Source organism: Quercus lobata, unplaced genomic scaffold, assembly GCF_001633185.2.
Source record: "Quercus lobata isolate SW786 unplaced genomic scaffold, ValleyOak3.0 Primary Assembly Scq3eQI_119, whole genome shotgun sequence".
NCBI classification, from domain to species: Eukaryota; Viridiplantae; Streptophyta; class Magnoliopsida; order Fagales; family Fagaceae; genus Quercus; species Quercus lobata.
In genome coordinates this window covers 1-19,300 of record NW_022154958.1, presented here as the reverse complement: position 1 = coordinate 19,300, position 19,300 = coordinate 1, and the positions used below count along the sequence as shown (strand labels likewise).

The following is a 19,300-nucleotide window of genomic DNA, read 5'->3' as shown; positions in this document are numbered from 1 at the left end:
TTTAATTTTCTAACTCGGGTCGGGTTCGAACGGATAGGAAGGAAATTTTTTTTGTTCTTTATTTTTTGGCCTGTCCTGACCCGTTTCGTCTTGAAAGGAAGCCTGGATGATGTTTTTTAATTTTTTAAATGTTTTTGCATTTATTTTTGAATTCTCTAACTCGGGTCGGGTTCGAATGGATATGAAGGAAATTTTTTTTCTTCTCAATTTTTCGGCCTGTCTTCAAAGCCGTTTCGTCTTGAAATGAAGCCTGGATGATGTTTTTTAATTTTCAGAATTTTTTTACATTTATTTTTGAATTTTCTAACTCAGGTCGGTTTCAAACGGATAGGAAAGAAATTTTTTTTTGTTCTCCATTTTTCGGCCTGTCTTGACCCGTTTCGTCTTGAAATGATGCCTGGATGATTTTTTTAATTTTTAAAATTTTTTTGCATTTATTTTTGAATTTTCTAACTCGGGTCGGGTTCGAATGGATAGGACGGAAATTATTTTTGTTCTCTATTTTTCGGCCTGTCCTGGCCTGTTTCGTCTTGAAATGAAGCCTGGATGATGTTTTTTAATTTTTAGAATTTTTTTGCATTTATTTTGGAATTATGTAACATGGGTCGTGTTCGGACGGATTGGAAAGAAATTTTTTTTATTCTATATTTTTCGGCCTGTCTTCACCCGTTTCGTCTTGAAATGAAGCCTGGATGATGTTTTTTAATTGTTAGAATTTTTTTGCATTTATATTTGAATTTTCTAACTCGGGTCGGGTTCGAACGGATAGGAAAGAAATTTTTTTTGTTCTCTATTTTTTGGACTGTCCTGACTCATTTCATCTTGAACTGAAGCCTGGATGATGTTTTTTAATTTTTAAAATTTTTTTGCATTTATTTTTGAATTTTCTAACTCGGGTCGGGTTCGAACGGATAGGAAGAAAATTATTTTTGTTCTCTATTTTTCGGCCTGTCTTGACCTGTTTCGTCTTGAAAGGAAGCCTGGATGATGTTTTTTAATTTTTTAAATTTTTTTGCATTTATTTTTGAATTCTCTAACTCGGGTCGGGTTCGAATGGATAGGAAGGAAATTTTTTTTGTTCTCTATTTTTCGGCCTGTCTTCACCCGTTTCGTCTTGAAATGAAGCCTGGATGATGTTTTTTAATTTTCAAATTTTTTTGCATTTATTTTTGAATTTTCTAACTCGGGTCGGTTTTGAACGGATAGGAAAGAAATTTTTTTTGTTCTCTATTTTTCGGCCTGTCCTGACCCGTTTCATCTTGAAATGAAGCCTGGATGATGTTTTTTAATTGTTTAAAATTTTTTTGCATTTATTTTTGAATTTTCTAACCGGGTCGGGTTCGAACGGATAGGAAAGAAATTTTTTTTGTTCTCTATTTTTCGGCCTGTCCTGACCCGTTTCGTCTTGAAATGAAGCCTGGATGATATTTTTTAATTTTTAGAATTTTTTGCATTTATTTTTGAATTTTCTAACTCGGGTCGGGTTCGAACGGATAGGAAGGAAATTTTTTTCTTCTCTATTTTTCGGCCTGTCTTCATCCGTTTCTTCTTGAAATGAAACCTGGATGATGTTTTTTAATTTTTCAAATTTTTTTGCATTTATTTTTGAATTTTCTAACTCGGGTCGGTTCGAACGGATAGGAAAGAAATTTTTTTTATTCTCTATTTTTCGGCCTGTCCTGACCCGTTTCGTCTTGAAATGAACCTGGATGATGTTTTTTAATTTTTAAAATTTTTTTGCATTTATTTTTGAATTTTCTAACTCAGGTCGGTTCGAACGGATAGGAAGGAAATTTTTTTTTTCTCTATTTTTCGGCCTGTGCTGACCCGTTTCGTCTTGAAATGAAGCCTGGATGATGTTTTTTAATTTTTAAAATTTTTTTGCATTTATTCTTGAATTTTCTAACTCGGGTCTGGTTCGAACGGATAGGAGGAAATTATTTTTGTTCTCTATTTTTCGGCCTGTCCTGGCCTGTTTCGTCTTGAAATGAAGCTTGGATGATGTTTTTTAATTTTTAGAATTTTTTTGCATTTATTTTGGAATTATGTAACATGGGTCGTGTTCGGACGGATTGGAAAGAAATTTTTTTTATTCTATATTTTACGGCCTGTCTTCACCCGTTTCGTCTTGAAATGAAGCCTGGATGATGTTTTTTAATTGTTAGAATTTTTTTGCATTTATATTTGAATTTTCTAACTCGGGTCGGGTTCGGACGGATAGGAAAGAAATTTTTTTTGTTCTCTATTTTTTGGACTGTCCTGACTCGTTTCATCTTGAACTGAAGCCTGGATGATGTTTTTTAATTTTTAAAATTTTTTTGCATTTATTTTTGAATTTTCTAACTCGGGTCGGGTTCGAACGGATAGGAAGAAAATTATTTTTGTTCTCTATTTTTCGGCCTGCCCTGGACCGTTTCGTCTTGAAAAGAAGCCTGGATGATGTTTTTTAATTTTTAAAATTTTTTTGCATTTATTTTTGAATTCCCTAACTCTGGTCGGGTTCGAACTGATAGGAAGGAAATTTTTTTTCTTCTCTATTTTTCGGCCTGTCTTCACCCGTTTCGTCTTGAAATGAAACCTGGATGATGTTTTTTAATTTTCAGAATTTTTTTGCATTTATTTTTGAATTTTCTAACTCATGTCGGGTTCGAACTGGTAGGAAAGAAATTTTTTTTGTTCTCTATTTTTCAGCCTGTCCTGATCCGTTTCGTCTTGAAATGTAGCCTGGATGATATTTTTTAATTTTTAGATTTTTTGCATTTATTTTTGAATTTTCTAACTCGGGTCGGGTTCGAACGGATAGGAAGGAAATTTTTTTCTTCTCTATTTTTCGGCCTGTCTTCATCCTTTTCTTCTTGAAATGAAACCTGGATGATGTTTTTTAATTTTCAGAATTTTTTTGCATTTATTTTTGAATTTTCTAACTCGTGTCGTGTTCGAACGGATAGGAAAGAAATTTTTTTTATTCTCTATTTTTCGGCCTGTCCTGACCCGTTTCGTCTTGAAATGAAGCCTGGATGATGTTTTTTAATTTTTAGAATTTTTTTCATTTATTTTTGAATTTTCTAACTCGGGTTTGGTTCGAACGGATAGGAAGGAAATTATTTTTGTTCTTTATTTTTCGGTCTGTCCTGGCCCGTTTCGTCTTGAAATGAAGCCTGGATTATGTTTTTTAATTTTTAGAATTTTTTTGCATTTATTTTTGAATTCTGTAACTCGGGGCGGGTTCGAACGGATAGGAAATAAATTTTTTTTATTCTCTGTTTTTTCGCCTGTGTTCACCCGTTTTGTCTTGGAATGAAACTTGGATGATGTTTTTTAATTTTTAGAATTTTTTTGCGTTTATATTTGAATTTTCTAACTTGGGTTGGGTTCGAACGGATAGGAAGGAAATTTTTTTTGTTCTCTATTTGTTGGCTTGTCCTGACCCGTTTCGTCTTGAAATGAAGCTTGGATGATATTTTTTAATTTTTAAAATTTTTTTGCATTTATTTTTGAATTTTCTAACCCGGGTCTGGTTCAAACGGATTGAAGTAAATTTTTTTTGTTCTCTATTTTTCGACCGGTCCTGACCCGTTTCGTCTTGAACTGAAGCCTGGATGACTTTTTTTAATTTTTAAAATTTTTTTGCATTTATTTTTGAATTTTCTAACTCGGGTCGGGTTTGAACGGATAGGAAGAAAATTTTTTTTGTTCTCTATTTTTTGGCCTGTCCTGACCCGTTTCGTCTTGAAATGAAGCCTGGATGATGTTTTTTAATTTTTTAAATTTTTTTGCATTTATTTTTGAATTCTCTAACTCGGGTCGGGTTCGAATGGATAGGAATGAAATTTTTTTTCTTCTCTATTTTTCGGCCTGTCTTCACCCGTTTCATCTTGAAATGAAACCTGGATAATGTTTTTTAATTTTCAGAATTTGTTTGCATTTATTTTTGAATTTTCTAACTCGGGTCGGTTTCGAACGGATAGGAAAGAAATTTTTTTTGTTCTCTATTTTTCGGCCTGTCCTGACCCGTTTCGTCTTGAAATGAAGGCTGGATGATGTTTTTTAATTTTTAAAATTTTTTTGCATTTATTTTTTAATGTTCTAATTCGGGTCGGGTTCGAACGGATAGGAAAGAAATTTTTTTTGTTCTCTATTTTTCGGCCTGTCCTGACCCGTTTCGTCTTGAAATGAAGCCTGGATGATGTTTTTTAATTTTTAGAATTTTTTTGCATTTATTTTTGAATTTTCTAACTCGGGTTTGGTTCGAACGGATAGGAAGGAAATTATTTTTGTTATCTATTTTTCGGCCTGTCCTGGCCTGTTTCGTCTTGAAATGAAGCCTGGATGATATTTTTGTAATTTTTAGAATTTTTTTGCATATATTTTTGAATTCTGTAACTCGGGTTGGGTTCGAACGGGTAGGAAATAAATTTTTTTTATTCTCTGTTTTTCGGCCTGTCTTCACCCGTTTCGTCTTGGAATGAAACCTGGATGATATTTTTTAATTTTTAGAATTTTTTTGCATTTATATTTGAATTTTCTAACTCTGGTCGGGTTCGAACGGATAGGAAGGAAATTTTTTTTGTTCTCTATTTTTCACCCTGTCCTGACCCGTTTTGTCTTTAAATGTAGCCTGGATGATGTTTTTTAATTTTTAAAATTTTTTTGCATTTATTTTTGAATTTTCTAACTCGGGTTTGTTAGTATTAAAACATGCCTCTTTGTACAAGAGTACAAATATAGGCTGGTTTATATGAAAAGCATTCTTGACATCACTCGCCTTTGCATAAAAACTCCATTGTTTTTTTGTTTTTCTCTCACTTTTTCCACTCTCTATTTTCTTTTCACTCTCTTTTTTCTGTTCACACTTTTTTTTTTTCTTTCACTCTCTTTCTCATAATCTGTTTTTGAACTCTCAATGTCACAATTTTTTTGCAAGTCATTCTCTCTTTTCAATTTCATTTGATCTTCATACACTTGTCTTGGAGTCAATGGTACAAGAGTAATGGTTTTACTGTCTTTTACAAAAGAATGTCTATTCTTGAACTCGTCATGATTGAGCTTTCTGTCAAACTGCCAAGGCCTGCCCAATAAAATGTGACCCGCATGCATTGGAACAACATCACAAAGTACTTCATTCTTGTACCTCCCAATTGAAAAAGAAACCAATACTTGCCTATTTACCTTAACCTCTCCACAATCATTCAACCACTGCAACTTATATGGTCTAGGGTGTTTCAAGGTAGGTAAATTCAATTTTTCCACTAAAGTAGTGCTAGCCACATTAGTACAACTCCCCCCATCAATGATCATACTACATACCTTATTGTTGATGTGGCATCTAGTATGAAAAATATTCTCCCTTTGTTGTTCCATATCATCCTCTTTGACTTGGGCACTTAAAGCACGCCTTGCCACAAGTGACTCACCCTCCACTAGATACTCCACATTGTCGTCACAAGCATCCTCAAGTGATGGAATTTGGTCATCATCTCCCTTGCTTTCAGTTTCCACCTCTCCATCAATATGTGCAATCATGGTCCTCTTATTTGGGCATTGTGAAGCTATATGACCTACTCCTAAACAACGAAAAAACTTAATATCACAATTACAAGTTTGGGATTCATTTTTACCTTTGTTGACAATAGGAGCTTCATCTCTCCTTTTTGGTGGTTCGGTTTTGGATTTGAAAACAACCCCTTCGTCTTTCCTCCCATTTGACCTCCATGAAGCAGAGGAGCCCGTATTTTGAAAAGACCGAGTTCCTTTCCTTTTAAGCTGTCATTCCACATTTATTGCCATGTGCACCATGTCCTCCAACTCCACATAGTGTTGTAACTCCATCACGTTGGCAATGTCCTGATTCAGCCCATTCAGAAACCTTGCCATAGTAGCTTCTCTATCCTCCTCTACATTAGCCCGAATCATGGCAATCTCCATCTCCTTGTGATAGTCATCCACACTTCTATAACCTTGAGTAAGACTCTGTAATTTTTGATATAGGTCCCTATAGTAGTGACTAGGGACAAACCGCTTCCTCATGGTGGCCTTCATTTCCGCCCACGTCTCAATAGGCCTCTCATAGTTTCTTCTTCTGTTCATCACAAGTTGATCCCACCATATAATAGCATAGTCAGTAAACTCAATCACATCTAGTTTTACCTTTTTCTCCTCAGAGTAGTTGTGGCACTCAAAGATGAACTCCACCTTCTTCTCCTACTCCAAGTACACTTCTGGATCATTTTTCCCTTGGAACGATGGTATCTTCATTTTTATGTTTCCTAGGTTTCTGTTAGTCCCATCTAGCCATCTTGGATATCTTCGGAAACCTCTACCACGCCTTTCTCCCATTGGCGCAAACCTGCCCTCATTGTTCAATGAAGCTTAATCATCTTCATCTTCAAACTCATCCTCATGGTAGTCATCAGAATCATCAACGCACGCACGCCTTCCTTGCCTTCTAGCATTAGGGGCTCTTCAGGGATGCTCCTCACGCAAAGAAGCAATAACAGCGTCTTGCCTATCCATCCAATCCTGAATATCATTAGACACCACGTTCATGCGCTCAAACTGTTGTTGCATGGCTTGCAACATGAGGGATGACTCCTCCCCTCCTTCCCTATTTGGTGTTTCGCCCCTAGAAGACATATTTTGAAACTACAAAGAAATGTTAGAAATAATTCCTCACAACACTCCCTCACGTGTTTGCACTCAAATTATGTCACTCACACTTGTGTTTCACTCTTAAATTGGCTTTTTCTCGATATTAGTCTCACACTCTCTTTCCTTTTTCCACTTGTAGCTTCCTCTTTTCAGTTCTGCTTAAACTAATAAACTTGATCAAGAAATTCAACTTGTAGTATTTAAACTAATACCAATGGCAAGAAAATATGACAGAAATACTAAATCAAAGGAAGAGGACAAAAGAAAATAATATTTTGATTTGAGAGAATTGAAACTACGAACAATATTTTTTTTCTGTTTTCTATTTCTTTTCTGAAGTCTTTTTTTTTTCACTTTTTTTTTTTTTTTTTGGAGCTTGATGCACGATTTTGACCTAGTGCACGTCACAAAATAAGAACAAAGAATAAAAAACACAAAAGGAACAAGATAGGATGATAATAGGAAACAAAAGATAAAAGGGATAGAAAACTGATTTTAGAACCTATGCTCTGATACCAAATGATGCGAACCTCAATAGACACGCTTTGAGACCCAACAAAAATATTGGAATATGTTGCGAACCTCAATCGACATGCTTTGAGACCCAACAAAAATATTGGAATACTTGCCTAAGAAAGCTAAAATTCAGATTTTGATAGAAAGCCCTGACCCAACGTTTATAAGTGAAACGCGAACCAAAGGTATAAGTAACACCTTGACCCAATGATTATAATTGAATCACGAACCAAAGGTATAAAGTTTGGACGCCACAAGGAAGAATCCCTGATAAGTTTACAGTTCTTGAAGAACCAAAAGAAGAGCAAAGCCTCACATTTTCTGATTTTTATTCAAAAATCTTCTATTACAATGAGTGCATGCTACTTATAAGGCATGACTGAAAAATAGAAAATATGAAAAACGTAGTAAATAATAAAACCCTAAATAAAAGTTGATTTGGTATGAAATTAGCATATCCAAAATAGGAAAATGGATAAAAAACGTTCTAAATAATAAAAACCTAAAATTAAGGTAGATTTGGTCTAAAATAATAAGTTCCAGAATAGGAAAAATGGCTATTAACTAATATGGGGCTGGAAAGTCAATCAACCATTAATCCACGCCATAAATCATGCCCAATCAAAGCAGATCAGCCCTCAATAGCTTGGATTAAATTTATTACACCTTCATCTTCCTTTGGGCCAAGCTTGGAATGTCCTGCATTAGAATTAACCCAAATCTCTTGAATCAGTCCATTAAGTGCTTCTTTGATCTTCTTGGATCTTGCTTTAGTAATAGGCCCAACTGGAACATGCAATGGATCCTTGAATGCTTTGTGATTCTCATTAGACACACATCCTCCATGTTCGATCCTTCTTAGGAACTAATAACACCAGAACCGCACAAGGACTCATGCTTTCTCGCACATACCCTTTTCCAATAATTCACCTACTTGCCTCTAAAGTTCCTTGGTCTCCTCGGGATTACTCCTATAAGCAGGTCGGTTTGGAATTGATGCACTAGGTATGAAATCAATTTGATGTTCAATCCCTCGAATTGGAGGTAAACCATGAGGTACCTCTTCGAGAAAGACATTTTCAAACTCCTGCAAAAGAGAAACAATATTGCTCGATAATGCACCAGCGAGATCATTAGTACATAAAAGAGCCTCCTTGTACATGAATACAATAAGGGACTGGTGTGAAAATAATGCTCTCTTGATCTCACTTTTTTTTGCAATGTAATTGAATTTTTCCTCTCTTGCTCTTATTATGGCCGAATCCCTCTCTCTTTCTTTTTCACTCTGATCACTGTTTTTCTCTCCTTTTTTTTTTAAACTCTTTTTTTTCAATTTCAACCTTCCTTTCTTTTTCCTTTTTTTTTCATTTGATTTTTGTAACTTCAATTGGTCCTCCTTGACCTGTTTAGGAGTTAATGGCACAAGAGTAATAGGTTGCCCTTTAAGAATGAAAGAATACTTATTTGTGAATCCATCATGTGTAACCTTCTGATCATATTGCCATGGTCTTCCTAACAATACATGGCACACATGCATGGGAACCACATCACATAGCATCTCATCCTCATATTTGCCAATGGATAATGCCACCAACACTTGTCTTGTCACCTTGATTTCGCCACATTCATTCAGCCACTGAAGCCGGTAAGGTTGAGGATGTTTCAAGGTAGTTAAGGCCAATTTTTCCACCAAATAAGTGCTGGCTATGTTTGTGCAACTCCCTCCATCGATAATGACACTGCAAACTTTGTTATTTACAAAGCACCGAATATGAAACAAGTTCTCCCTTTGATTACTTTCTTCCTCCTTAACCCGCACATTAAGAACTCGCCTTGCTACCAATAAATCTCCAACCACAGCATTTTGCTCATCATCGACATTCTCCAAAGATGGCACGTCATCATCATCTACTTCTTCCTCATTCTCCGACTCAAGCTCTCCTTGAGCATTTATCACCATCACCCTTTTGTTTACACACTGGCTGGCTATGTGTCCCCGCCCTTGACATTTAAAACACTTAATATCACGTGTTTTAGAACTCGAAGCCTCGGTGTTACCTAAAGTGGTCTTTGAGTTGGCACTCTTAAATGGTTCAAATTTTGGCTTATTTTGTAGCTGCTTGTCCCTTTTTGGAGCTATCTTCCATGGACTGGTGGTAGCCATAGGTTGTCCCCTCCTAGCCAATCCCTTTCGTTTGAATTGTTCCTCCACCTTTATGGCTTGATGCACCATATCCGTCAATTCAACACAGTGCTGCATCTCAACTATATCTGCAATCTCACGATTTAAACCATGCAAGAACGTAGCCATGGTGGCTTCCCGATCCTCTTCTACATTAGCCCGGATCAGAGCTACCTCCATCTCCTTGTAATACTCATCCACACTCTTGGAACCTTGAGTTAAGCTCTGCAACTTTTGATACAATCCCCTATAATAGTGATTGGGTACAAAACGCCGCCTAATAAGCATTTTCATCTCCTCCCAAGTGTCCATGGATGGTTCTCTATTCCTCATCCTATTAATCAATAATTGATCCCACCAAACAATGGCATAATTAGTAAATTCAATTGCAGCCAACTTAACCTTCTTTATCTCCGAATAGTTGTGACAATCAAACACCATCTCCATTTTAGTTTCCCACTCCAAATAAACTTTAGGATCATTTTTACCTTGAAAAGATGGGATCTTAATCTTTATGTTTCCTAAATCATTATCCCTCCTAGGCCTACCCATCCTTGCTTCTCTATTCCCATACCCACGCTCAAAACTGCCTCGGTTCACATATGGTCCATCAACCTCCTCCGACTCCACCTCTTCCTTAACATTCCGCCATGGAACACGCCCACCTTGCTGCCTATTGGGGTTGTCATGTTGCTGGTTCCTAGGAGTTCCCGCTTCTACCCTATCCAACCTCTCATGAATAGGTTCTAATTCAGCCCTCAACATACGCCTCATCTCCCCTAGCATCGCTTGCATTTGGAAGGTCTGATCCATTGGTGGTCGAAGTCCTTCGGTTATGTCTTCTTCTTGATTATTGGACATATTTAAAATCTGCAAAATAGAGTTAGAATCCTCACAAGCTCTCCCTTACGTGTTTCACTCAAGAATTGATACACTCGCACTCGTGTTTTCACTCTAAACAACTTTTTTTCCTCTTATGGTCTCACACACTCTTGCCTTTTTCCACTCTTTTGTGTCTTCTTTAGTTCTTAATCGAACTTCAAGAAACTAATTCAAAATAAACTAGCAGTAATTCAAAATGAGAAACAACCAAAACTCATCAACAAGGTTAAGAACTTGAATATGGTGAGAAACAATATTGAAATGAAGAAATTTTTTTACTAGAAATGATATGACTGAGAAATTTTCCTCTTCATGTACTAAGAAATCTTCTTTTCTTTTCTTTTTTTTTTTTCTTTTTTTTTTTTTTTGAGCAAGGAACAGGAAATAGAATGAAAATAAAAGATAGTCAAACTTATGTTAGAACCAAAGCTCTGATACCAAAATGATATAAACTTCACCAACAATTGTGATGAAACCCAATAACAATGATGGTTTGGAATCCCAAGATCGTGTAGACAAGATTTGTTGAGCCTTGACCCGTCACCTAACCAGATGAAAACCAAGACTACGATAGAATTGAAACGCCACACCAAGAATTCCTAAGAATTTCTCAAGAATCAAAGGTGATAAGTTTGGTTGTTTGAACGCCACAAGATTAACTTGATAAGTTCAAGAGTTCTTTTAAGAACCAAGAGGATCACAAGACTCATAAGGAGAATAATTTTCTGAATACCAATCTGTCCTCTTTAAAATTCATACTACTAGATATATACTTGGAACAACCCTCCAAGAATAGGTAAAAATCATAATTACAACTTCAAAAACAACACAAAAATTAATATAATCAAGTTCCCACGTTTTTTTAGTTTTCTAGGACTTCTAAAGGCAGTAAAAAATAGCTAAATGACTAGAATTAACATGCCCAGCCAATACCAAGGCATCTTCCCATTTAATATCCTTAGAACTTAACAAATTCACACCCTTTTATGGTCAAACCATGCTACCAAGACATCTTCCCATTTAATATCCTCGGAACTTAACAAATTCGCACCCTTTTATGGTCAGACCATGCTGGTTGCGAATTTGCATGCATTAGCCTCTTCAATTGCTTTGATGACATGAACTAAGCCTTGATTATTATTTGAGCCCATCTTGGTCTTTTTAGAATCAGCCCAATTCTCTTGGACTATCCCATTTAGTGCTTCCTTGAAACGTTTGGCTCTAAGTCTTGTAATTGGGCCACTAGAAAATGACAAAGGGTCTTGTGCAAGTTCAGCTCCATTTCCACTTGTATAATCGGCATGTCCAGCTCCTTGGTGTGCATCACGTCCCTTACATAAAAAACCAGCAGGGGATCGAAGTATGGAGTTCCATTTGCTCTAAGAACTGGCTTCATGTTCAAACCTATTAGATTCACGTCTTACTAGTTAACTAGCTATCAAAATCCGATGATCCAATAGTTAATGTTGAAGGTACATGACAACCATACCTAGGCATCGTTCACATCTACCTTGTGTATTCCAATTTGTTATCTACCATAAAACAAAAAGAAAAGAAAAGAAAAAAAAGCACACACGTGCACACAGCTAAAACTAGATTCTTTTCAATGCAAACATCAAATAAAGATCTCACTATCTTAGTCAAAACATTAAAAATTCCAAAGTCATAAATAATATAATTGTATCATCTAGAAGGTTCATGATTACCGCTCAACTGTATGTGGCACAAGTTTCTGCTAAAGATCAGAGAAATCAAAACCAACCCAGACCCATGAGAAATCAACCAAAGAACAGAGAAATCAAAACAACCCATACCCATGAGAAATTAACCCAAAGAACACACAGAGAAATCAAAACCAACTCATACCCAATAGAAATCAAACCAAAGAATGCATAGAGAAATCAAAAACCAAAACACAAACCACAATCCAAAAGCACAGAAATCAAATAGCACAAATAAGTCCACAAACCCAAGATTTATGAGACAAAAGGAGATAGAACACTAAAAAAAAAAAAAAAAAAAACTATAACTCATTTTCGATCACAAAAGATTATAAGTATAAAAATGAGCTTTGAAGCACCTGACGCTATAAGAAACTCCCCATCAGGAGTTGCCTTAATCTTGGTGGTTGCAGTTTCAAACCTCAGATCCTGAATCAAGTCCACCCTTTGCGAGTAATCTAACAAATAAATGATAAAGAAAGAAAACATCAACACCATCAACAATCATTTTGATTGTACTAAATAATGGGGCGATAACTTTCCATGATCAAGATACAAAGTAAATCATAAATAAATAAATACTCACAAAAATGATTAAAATGAACACTACGTTGCCCCATATGTGATCAGTTATTCACAATGTGAAGTCATATTTGGTTTCTTTTTAAATATCATCGTCCTCAAAAATTTAAAACCTACACCCTTCTTTCTTTTACAATAAAACTTTCACTACTTTAAAGTTAAAAAAAAAATTAAATAAAAGATAATACCCATTACAAGTTCAAAGAGTATAAAGCAACTTTAGGCATTAGGCATGTCACTAAGTCCAAATATTTTCGAACTTTTCCTAATGTTTCACAAACGAACTTGTCCCAATAATATTGCTTTTGCAAGCATGCATTTTTTTTATCATGGCAACTTAAAAAAAAAAAAAAAAAAAAAAAAAAAAAAACCCAAAAATAAATGCAAATTAGACAGCAATTCTCAAAACCCACAAAGGCAAAGAGTCTATATTTCACAAATTGACACCAGGGTTCAGGGTCTAAGAAAACAAATATACTTAAAATGAAAAGTACATAGTAATTCTCAAAACTCAAAGAGGCAGTGTCCAATTTCACAAATTTTCTGAAATACAAACAAAAATTCAGATACTCACCAAATCAAATTAACCCAAAATAATTAAAGGGAAGCCAAAAAAGAGAGAGAAGAAGTGAAGGAGATTACTTTTGCCCTTGCGAAGAGCTCGAAGCTTCTTAGGGTCAAGCCAAGAGCGGTTCTGTGATGCCAAACAAGATTAAGGCAGGCCTTAGTTCTTGCAAACCCATTTTCACAGCCTCCACAATACAAAATAGTAAACCCAAAATCCCAAATCAAAAACATACAGACAGAGCACACATTACACTCATTCAAATCTGCATACATACATGGCCACATACCCACAGGAATAACAATACCCAAACACACGGCCAAATGCACACACATGACACAACCGAGAGAGAGATCGCAAGAGGAAGAGAGAGAGAGAGAGAAGGAGGTTCTGACCTATGATGGCTAACAGAGAGGTTCGAGGTGGCGGTGGTGGCAATCGGTTCTCGGAGGTGGCGGTGGCGTCGATGAGGCGTGGTGTTTAGAGTGATAGAGAGTGAGGGTTTGTTTGAGAGTTTGGTGTTGAGAGTGATCGATCTGAGTTTGGTGGTGAGAGTGAGCTGAGAGTTTTTTCAATTTAGGGTTTTTTAACTTTTTTTCGTTGTTGTGTCCTATTGAGGGTTTTTTGTTTATTATTATTATTATTATTAATTTATTTATTTATTTATAACAAACCCAAAACTGAGTTTTATAAAACGCTGCTCTGTATATGTTTAAGCTGCATTTTATTAAACGCAGCTCTGTAAAAGTTGAAGCTGCGTTTAATAAACGCAGCTTAAATTCATGTTTAGGCCGCGTTTCACAAAACACAGCTCAGTTCAGTCGTTTAAGCCGCATTTAATAAACGCAGCTTTGATTGAGATATTTTGAAAAAAAAAAAAAAAAAAATGGGTCTATATTAAAAACGTGGCTTAAGCCCTACCCAGCTAAACCCAGCCTCAACATCACAAAACGCGGCTTCAGAGCTAGTCTATAGCCGCGTTTTTAGAAACATGACTATACGTCCAGTGGTGGAGCTACGTTTGTGTAAAGCGTAGCTCAAACATCATTTTGAAGCTGCGTTTTTTGTAAACGCAGCTCCGAAGCGCGTTTTTTGTAGACGTTGAGCAATGTTACATAGACAATATTTTTCACAACACATTTCATAGCTTTTAAGTTGTCAAGTTATCAATGACTTCTATTGGAATTGACAAATACAAATCTTCTATACCATTTTTAGAGTTTGGAATCATTTTGATTTTACCCTCTAAAATTTAAAATTTTTGGTTATAACAATTAACTATATATGATGCTTTGATTTGTCTGGCTTTGGTAGACAATAAAGTGGTGTATGTGACGATGAGCCCAAATGAGAATCAATAACAATGTGATAAAACAGTTGTGAAAAATATTGTATATTTAGCATTGTTCAAAAAGTTTTGAAAAACAAGAAATGAGATCTCGCTCTTTCTTTTATTTTTTAAAATAATTTGATTGTTAAAGAAGAGAGATTTGAACTTTGAACATTTTTGTTAAAAATACTAAGAGATCTTGCTCTTATAAATAAGTGATAGTGTGGCTTTTTTTTAAGGAAAAAAAAAAAAAATCTTAAGGGGCAATTGAGTAAAGCTTTATCTGAAAAGCCTATTTTTAGTATGAAAGTAAGTAATGTGCATACATGTTATTTAAAATGACTTAGTTTCAGTCTATTGCCTCAAGTTCACTGGACCCATTGTGGGGGAAAATGGACTTTTGCCCTTATTTTTTTAAAATATCTAGTATAATGTCCTTGTTTTGAAACTATTAAGTAATGTGTCCCTATTTTGAAACTTGATTTTAAAAAAATCAAGTTACAAGTGGAATTTGACATTAGTAATGTCGAGTTCTATGCATATTTTGCCACTTAATTATTATTTTTTTTTTTGTTTTGAAAATTTAAGTGAAATTCGATATTAGTCGAGTTCCACTTGAAAATATACATATAACTCAATTTTGAGGATACCGAGTTTTATACAGAACTCGATTTCGTTAAAATCGAGTTAAAAAAACAAAGGCATTCTGCTAAATAGTTTCAAAACAGAAATATTGTGCTAGATATTTTAAAAAATAAGGGCAAAAGCCCATTTTCCTCCCATATTGTGATGGTAACACATGACTAAAAGTGAACACATTAATTATCTCAATAGATTCAGTGCATATATTGAAGCACTAAACCCAATCTTTACCCTATTTAAAAAGCAAATGGTACCCCTCCAAGCAACTATATATATAGTTGCACTGCATCGACTTTCAGAAGAAAAGATGCTTTTGACATTTTTGGATTTTTTTTTTTTTATTCCTTTGTTGGTATCATATCGTATTACAAGTATTCTACATTTATAATTCCTACTTTCACTTTCTTTTTGTACGTTTTTAGATCCCTTAAAACACAAGTTGTTTAACCTAGTTGTTTAGCCAAATGATTACTTAGATAAATTATTCAGATCTAGGTTAACACAAGTAAATCATATCATGTAAATAATGTGGAAATATAAAAAATACGACGATATGATAACCCAAGAAAACTAAATTTATAAAAAACCTGGGGAGGATTTAACCTAACTATCCTCAAGGTAAAACAGATCCACTATGAAAGAATTGAAGTTTTACAATAAGACTTAGACCACTAATATCCTATTGCTACCTCGAGTAGAAAACTTACTACCACGACTGCGTGACAGCTCCGAGTCCATGGATTACTTCTTTCCTTGATCCATAGCAACCACAAGTACTTCCACTTGTGTTTTTCTTTAAGCTCTTGAAACAGCAACTGAAGAGATCACCAAGTTCTCGACATCAATCTTGATCTTGATAACCCTAAGTGTGTATGAAGGTAAACACCTCTAGATCTCACAAGAGATTCACACACACAGCATATCAACAACCTCTAAAACGTGGCTAAGGTTTTTCCTTTTATATTTGAAGCAAAACATAAAACCCTACACGTCATATAGGCTTGGGCTGAGTTGGAAATTCTGCAGAAAAAAAAATTAGCACGAGGTTCAATCGATCGAGTGTAATTTTCGATTAATTGAGCCTTGCAGATTTAGTCTAGTAAATTCTGCAATCACTCAATTCCAACTTTACACATAAACACATTTTGAGCAGCCTAAATCTAGACTCTAAGTTTTGATTATGGTTTGTCAATATTACACATTAAAGTTCTAATACATTTAGATTCTAAAGTCTTAGAACCTAACACTTTTGAATGATTATAATCTTAAGTAATATTATTTTTTTTGTAAACAACAGTGATTGCTATCATGGACATTAAACAAACTTCAAGGATCTCAAGAGACGACTGGCAAGGAGACTCGTGTTCCCCAATTAAATATTCATGGAGTGGTTTGACATGCAGTTCAGACGATACTCCAAGGATCATTTCACTGTGAGTGCATTTTCAACACATGTGAACCAGTGGAAGTTCAATTGATATATTTATTTTCTATATTTCATAATATATTTATTTTTTAATGAAAAAATATCGCGTGCTAATCCGTTAGAATAGCTGGAACATCACAAAAACTGCTAGTAGTTTTAAAGATGCGCCACTCAAGAAAACAAGATGGAGTTGATCACATTTCAAATGATTTGTAAATTATGAAGGATTGGCTTCAATCTAAATATCTAATGGAATTGGATGAATCCAAATGTTTACGCATGTTACTCAATTGAAATTACACCATTAAAGTTTGTGATCATTCATTTTCACTGCAAAATTTAAAAATTTGAATTCTAAACGTTAACTTTACATGATGTTTTTTATATAACTGGTCCAATTAAAACATGTTGCATCATCTAAAAATACAGTTCATTAAATAATAATAAAATTACTTACATTTTAGGTTAATAAAACAATTAAAAAAATCTCTCTCTCTAGCATGGATCTTCAAATCAATTGATCTTAAAATTGATTGGGGAGGCCACTGGCCAGAGCTGAAATTGATCTTCAAATCAATTGCAACCTATCTCGATTCTTTGAAATCGGCCTCACTTTCTTTATTTGGGGTCAGGATCTTGTCGTTCAAGATCTATGATTCATGTATTGGGTTATCTTTCTCTCTCACTTCCCTTTTTTAAAACCTCAGATCATTGATCTTTTCACCCTAGCTAGTGGCCATCTCCAACCACTAGTTTTTTCAACCTCAGTGATCGTTTGTGATCGGTAGGGTTCTGATCGCTAGTTGTTTCAACCCTACCGATCATATCTTAATTTGATTACTAATTTTGTAAGGCCCATGTATTTGTTTGTTGTTTGGCATGAGTTTTTGTTTTTAAGGCCTCGTTTAGTTGCAGTCAGAAAAATATATTGGAAAAAAGAAAATGGAAATCTTAGATTGATATCGAAGACTCTTGATTGGGGCAGCGGTTTTATGTTGGGACGTTTGCTTTGGTATTAAAAATGGGGTTGAGATGGGGTAGTGATCAGTGGTGTGTCTTGTAGTGTTTCATGGTGGTTGTCATGTGGCTTTAATTTTGAGATAAAACCAACCGAGGTGTCGTGGCTATATAGGGTACCGTGGCTGTGAATGAGAGGGGGTTACAGTTGAGCCTTTCAGTGTTGATCATGGTGTTTGAATCTGCAAAAAAAAAAAAAAAAAGACTGAATAAAGGCAACTAGAGAAGAAGAAAAAAAACTTAAAAAAACAAAAACAAAAACACTATTTTTTTACTGATAAATAACTTAAAAGACACAAAAGAGAGATTATTTTAATAATGTAACCAAAACGACGTGTTATATAACCTAATGCTAGTCGTTTTGAGTTGAGGTGGCCACCTCAGCAATAGTCATTAACGGGAGGATTAAAGTATTAACATTAGGAGGCAAAATCATAATGATCTCAAACCTGTAAGGCGTAATTACTAATTAACAATTTAGGTTTTTTTATAAATTACAATGCTTGGATTTGAAATTTAACTGAGAAAAAGCTCTTAAGGAAAATTTTTAGACGAAATAGGTTCTGCTGTAATACTCAAAAACATTCATTATTCATTTGTTTTTTGTGTGTGTGTGTGTGTTTGTTTGATTTTGCAACAATGACATCAACTCTTTCTTCTTTGATAAATTACAAGCAGGAACTTGAGCTCAAGCCAATTGATAGGGGAGATACCGATTTCACTCTCCAACCTCATAGCACTACTTTACTTGTAAGTAAAAAAATGGAATGGTATATTATTTTAGCATTTGAGTTTGATGTGAGTGTGCAAAAGTTTAACTTTCCTTATACTCTACCAATTACAACTAGCTATGTATTTATTTGTCTTTTCTTATAAACCGCTTATGTTTAAAATAGAAAAAAAGAATCAATCATATAATATATCATGATTGGTGGAATATAAAGTGTGAAACACAAAAAGTCAGATATATGTTTTGCATTCTTACGTTTTTGGGTTCAAGTGATATCTTGACATGTACATGAATAAAGTCTTAGTGGATTCTCTCTAAAAATCCAAAGTAAATGTGGTTGATGTTGTGGAGGACAAACTTTTAAATTTATATGTAGGTCATGCAATTAAAAGTATTGTTGTTGTGGAGAAATGTTTTAAGCTTTATATGCAAGCACTATAGTATTCAATGTGAGGTTGTCATCACTCATCAGTGTCAAAAGCAAATAGTTTAACTTCAAATCCATGGATATCTTTACTCTTTACCCAAAGTTATTGTTAAATGTTTACATTTATTTTTTTCTTTGGTCAATTTTAGGGATCTATCGTACAATGAATTGACTGGAAACATACCACAATTTTTAGCACAATTGCCAAATTTGAAGACTCTGTAAGTTATTGAACTACTTGCGTGTAGGAAATGACATTTTATTTTACACTATATTTGCAGGCAGTAATTTAAGTGGAAACAAGCTTGATGGTTCAGTTCTAGAGGCTCTTATACAGAAGTCTAGAGATGGATCATTGATCTTGAGGTTAGTTTTTCATGCTATTTATTTCATTTTTCTTTACTTTTTAGTTGTTCTAATTTCAAGTCCCCCCCCAGCTACTGCTTTCTAAACATGCAAAACCAATACAGAGGTTCTATGTTCATTTGTTTTGTAAATAGAATTTCACATATATATATATATATATAGTTAATATCATCTATCTCTTAAAAACTGAATTTTCATGACATGTTTCGAATATGCAAGTCTTGAGGAAATGTCGGATCTTTGTCTCTAGGTTCCATGTACGAAGG

At 34.7% G+C, this 19,300-nt stretch overlaps 1 protein-coding gene and 1 long non-coding RNA gene across 2 annotated transcripts; both read right to left on the bottom strand.

Annotated features, from left to right (window-relative positions):
- Positions 1-8,104: 8,104 nt before the first annotated feature.
- On the bottom strand, positions 8,105-10,207 carry LOC115973628. Its single transcript, XM_031093881.1, has 2 exons — positions 8,567-10,207; positions 8,105-8,251 (listed from the first exon to the last, which is right to left on the bottom strand). Exons 1-2 carry the CDS (start codon positions 10,205-10,207, stop codon positions 8,105-8,107), a joined length of 1,788 nt encoding a protein of 595 aa, XP_030949741.1.
- Positions 10,208-10,937: 730 nt separating this feature from the next.
- Positions 10,938-13,700, bottom strand: LOC115973627. Its single transcript, XR_004087795.1, has 3 exons — positions 13,492-13,700; positions 12,309-12,407; positions 10,938-11,632 (listed from the first exon to the last, which is right to left on the bottom strand). It is a non-coding gene; the product is annotated as an uncharacterized LOC115973627 (long non-coding RNA).
- Positions 13,701-19,300: the final 5,600 nt, after the last annotated feature.

Bases quoted from the DNA above. Each gene is read 5' to 3' on its own strand.
- LOC115973628 (XM_031093881.1), bottom strand. From the start codon at position 10,207: ATGTCCAATAATCAAGAAGAAGACATAACCGAAGGACTTCGACCACCA. The intron at 8,252-8,566 runs GTCAAGGAGGAC...TCTCTTTTGCAG, and splicing joins TGCCATTAACTCCTAAACAG to GAGTTTGAAAATGTCTTTCT.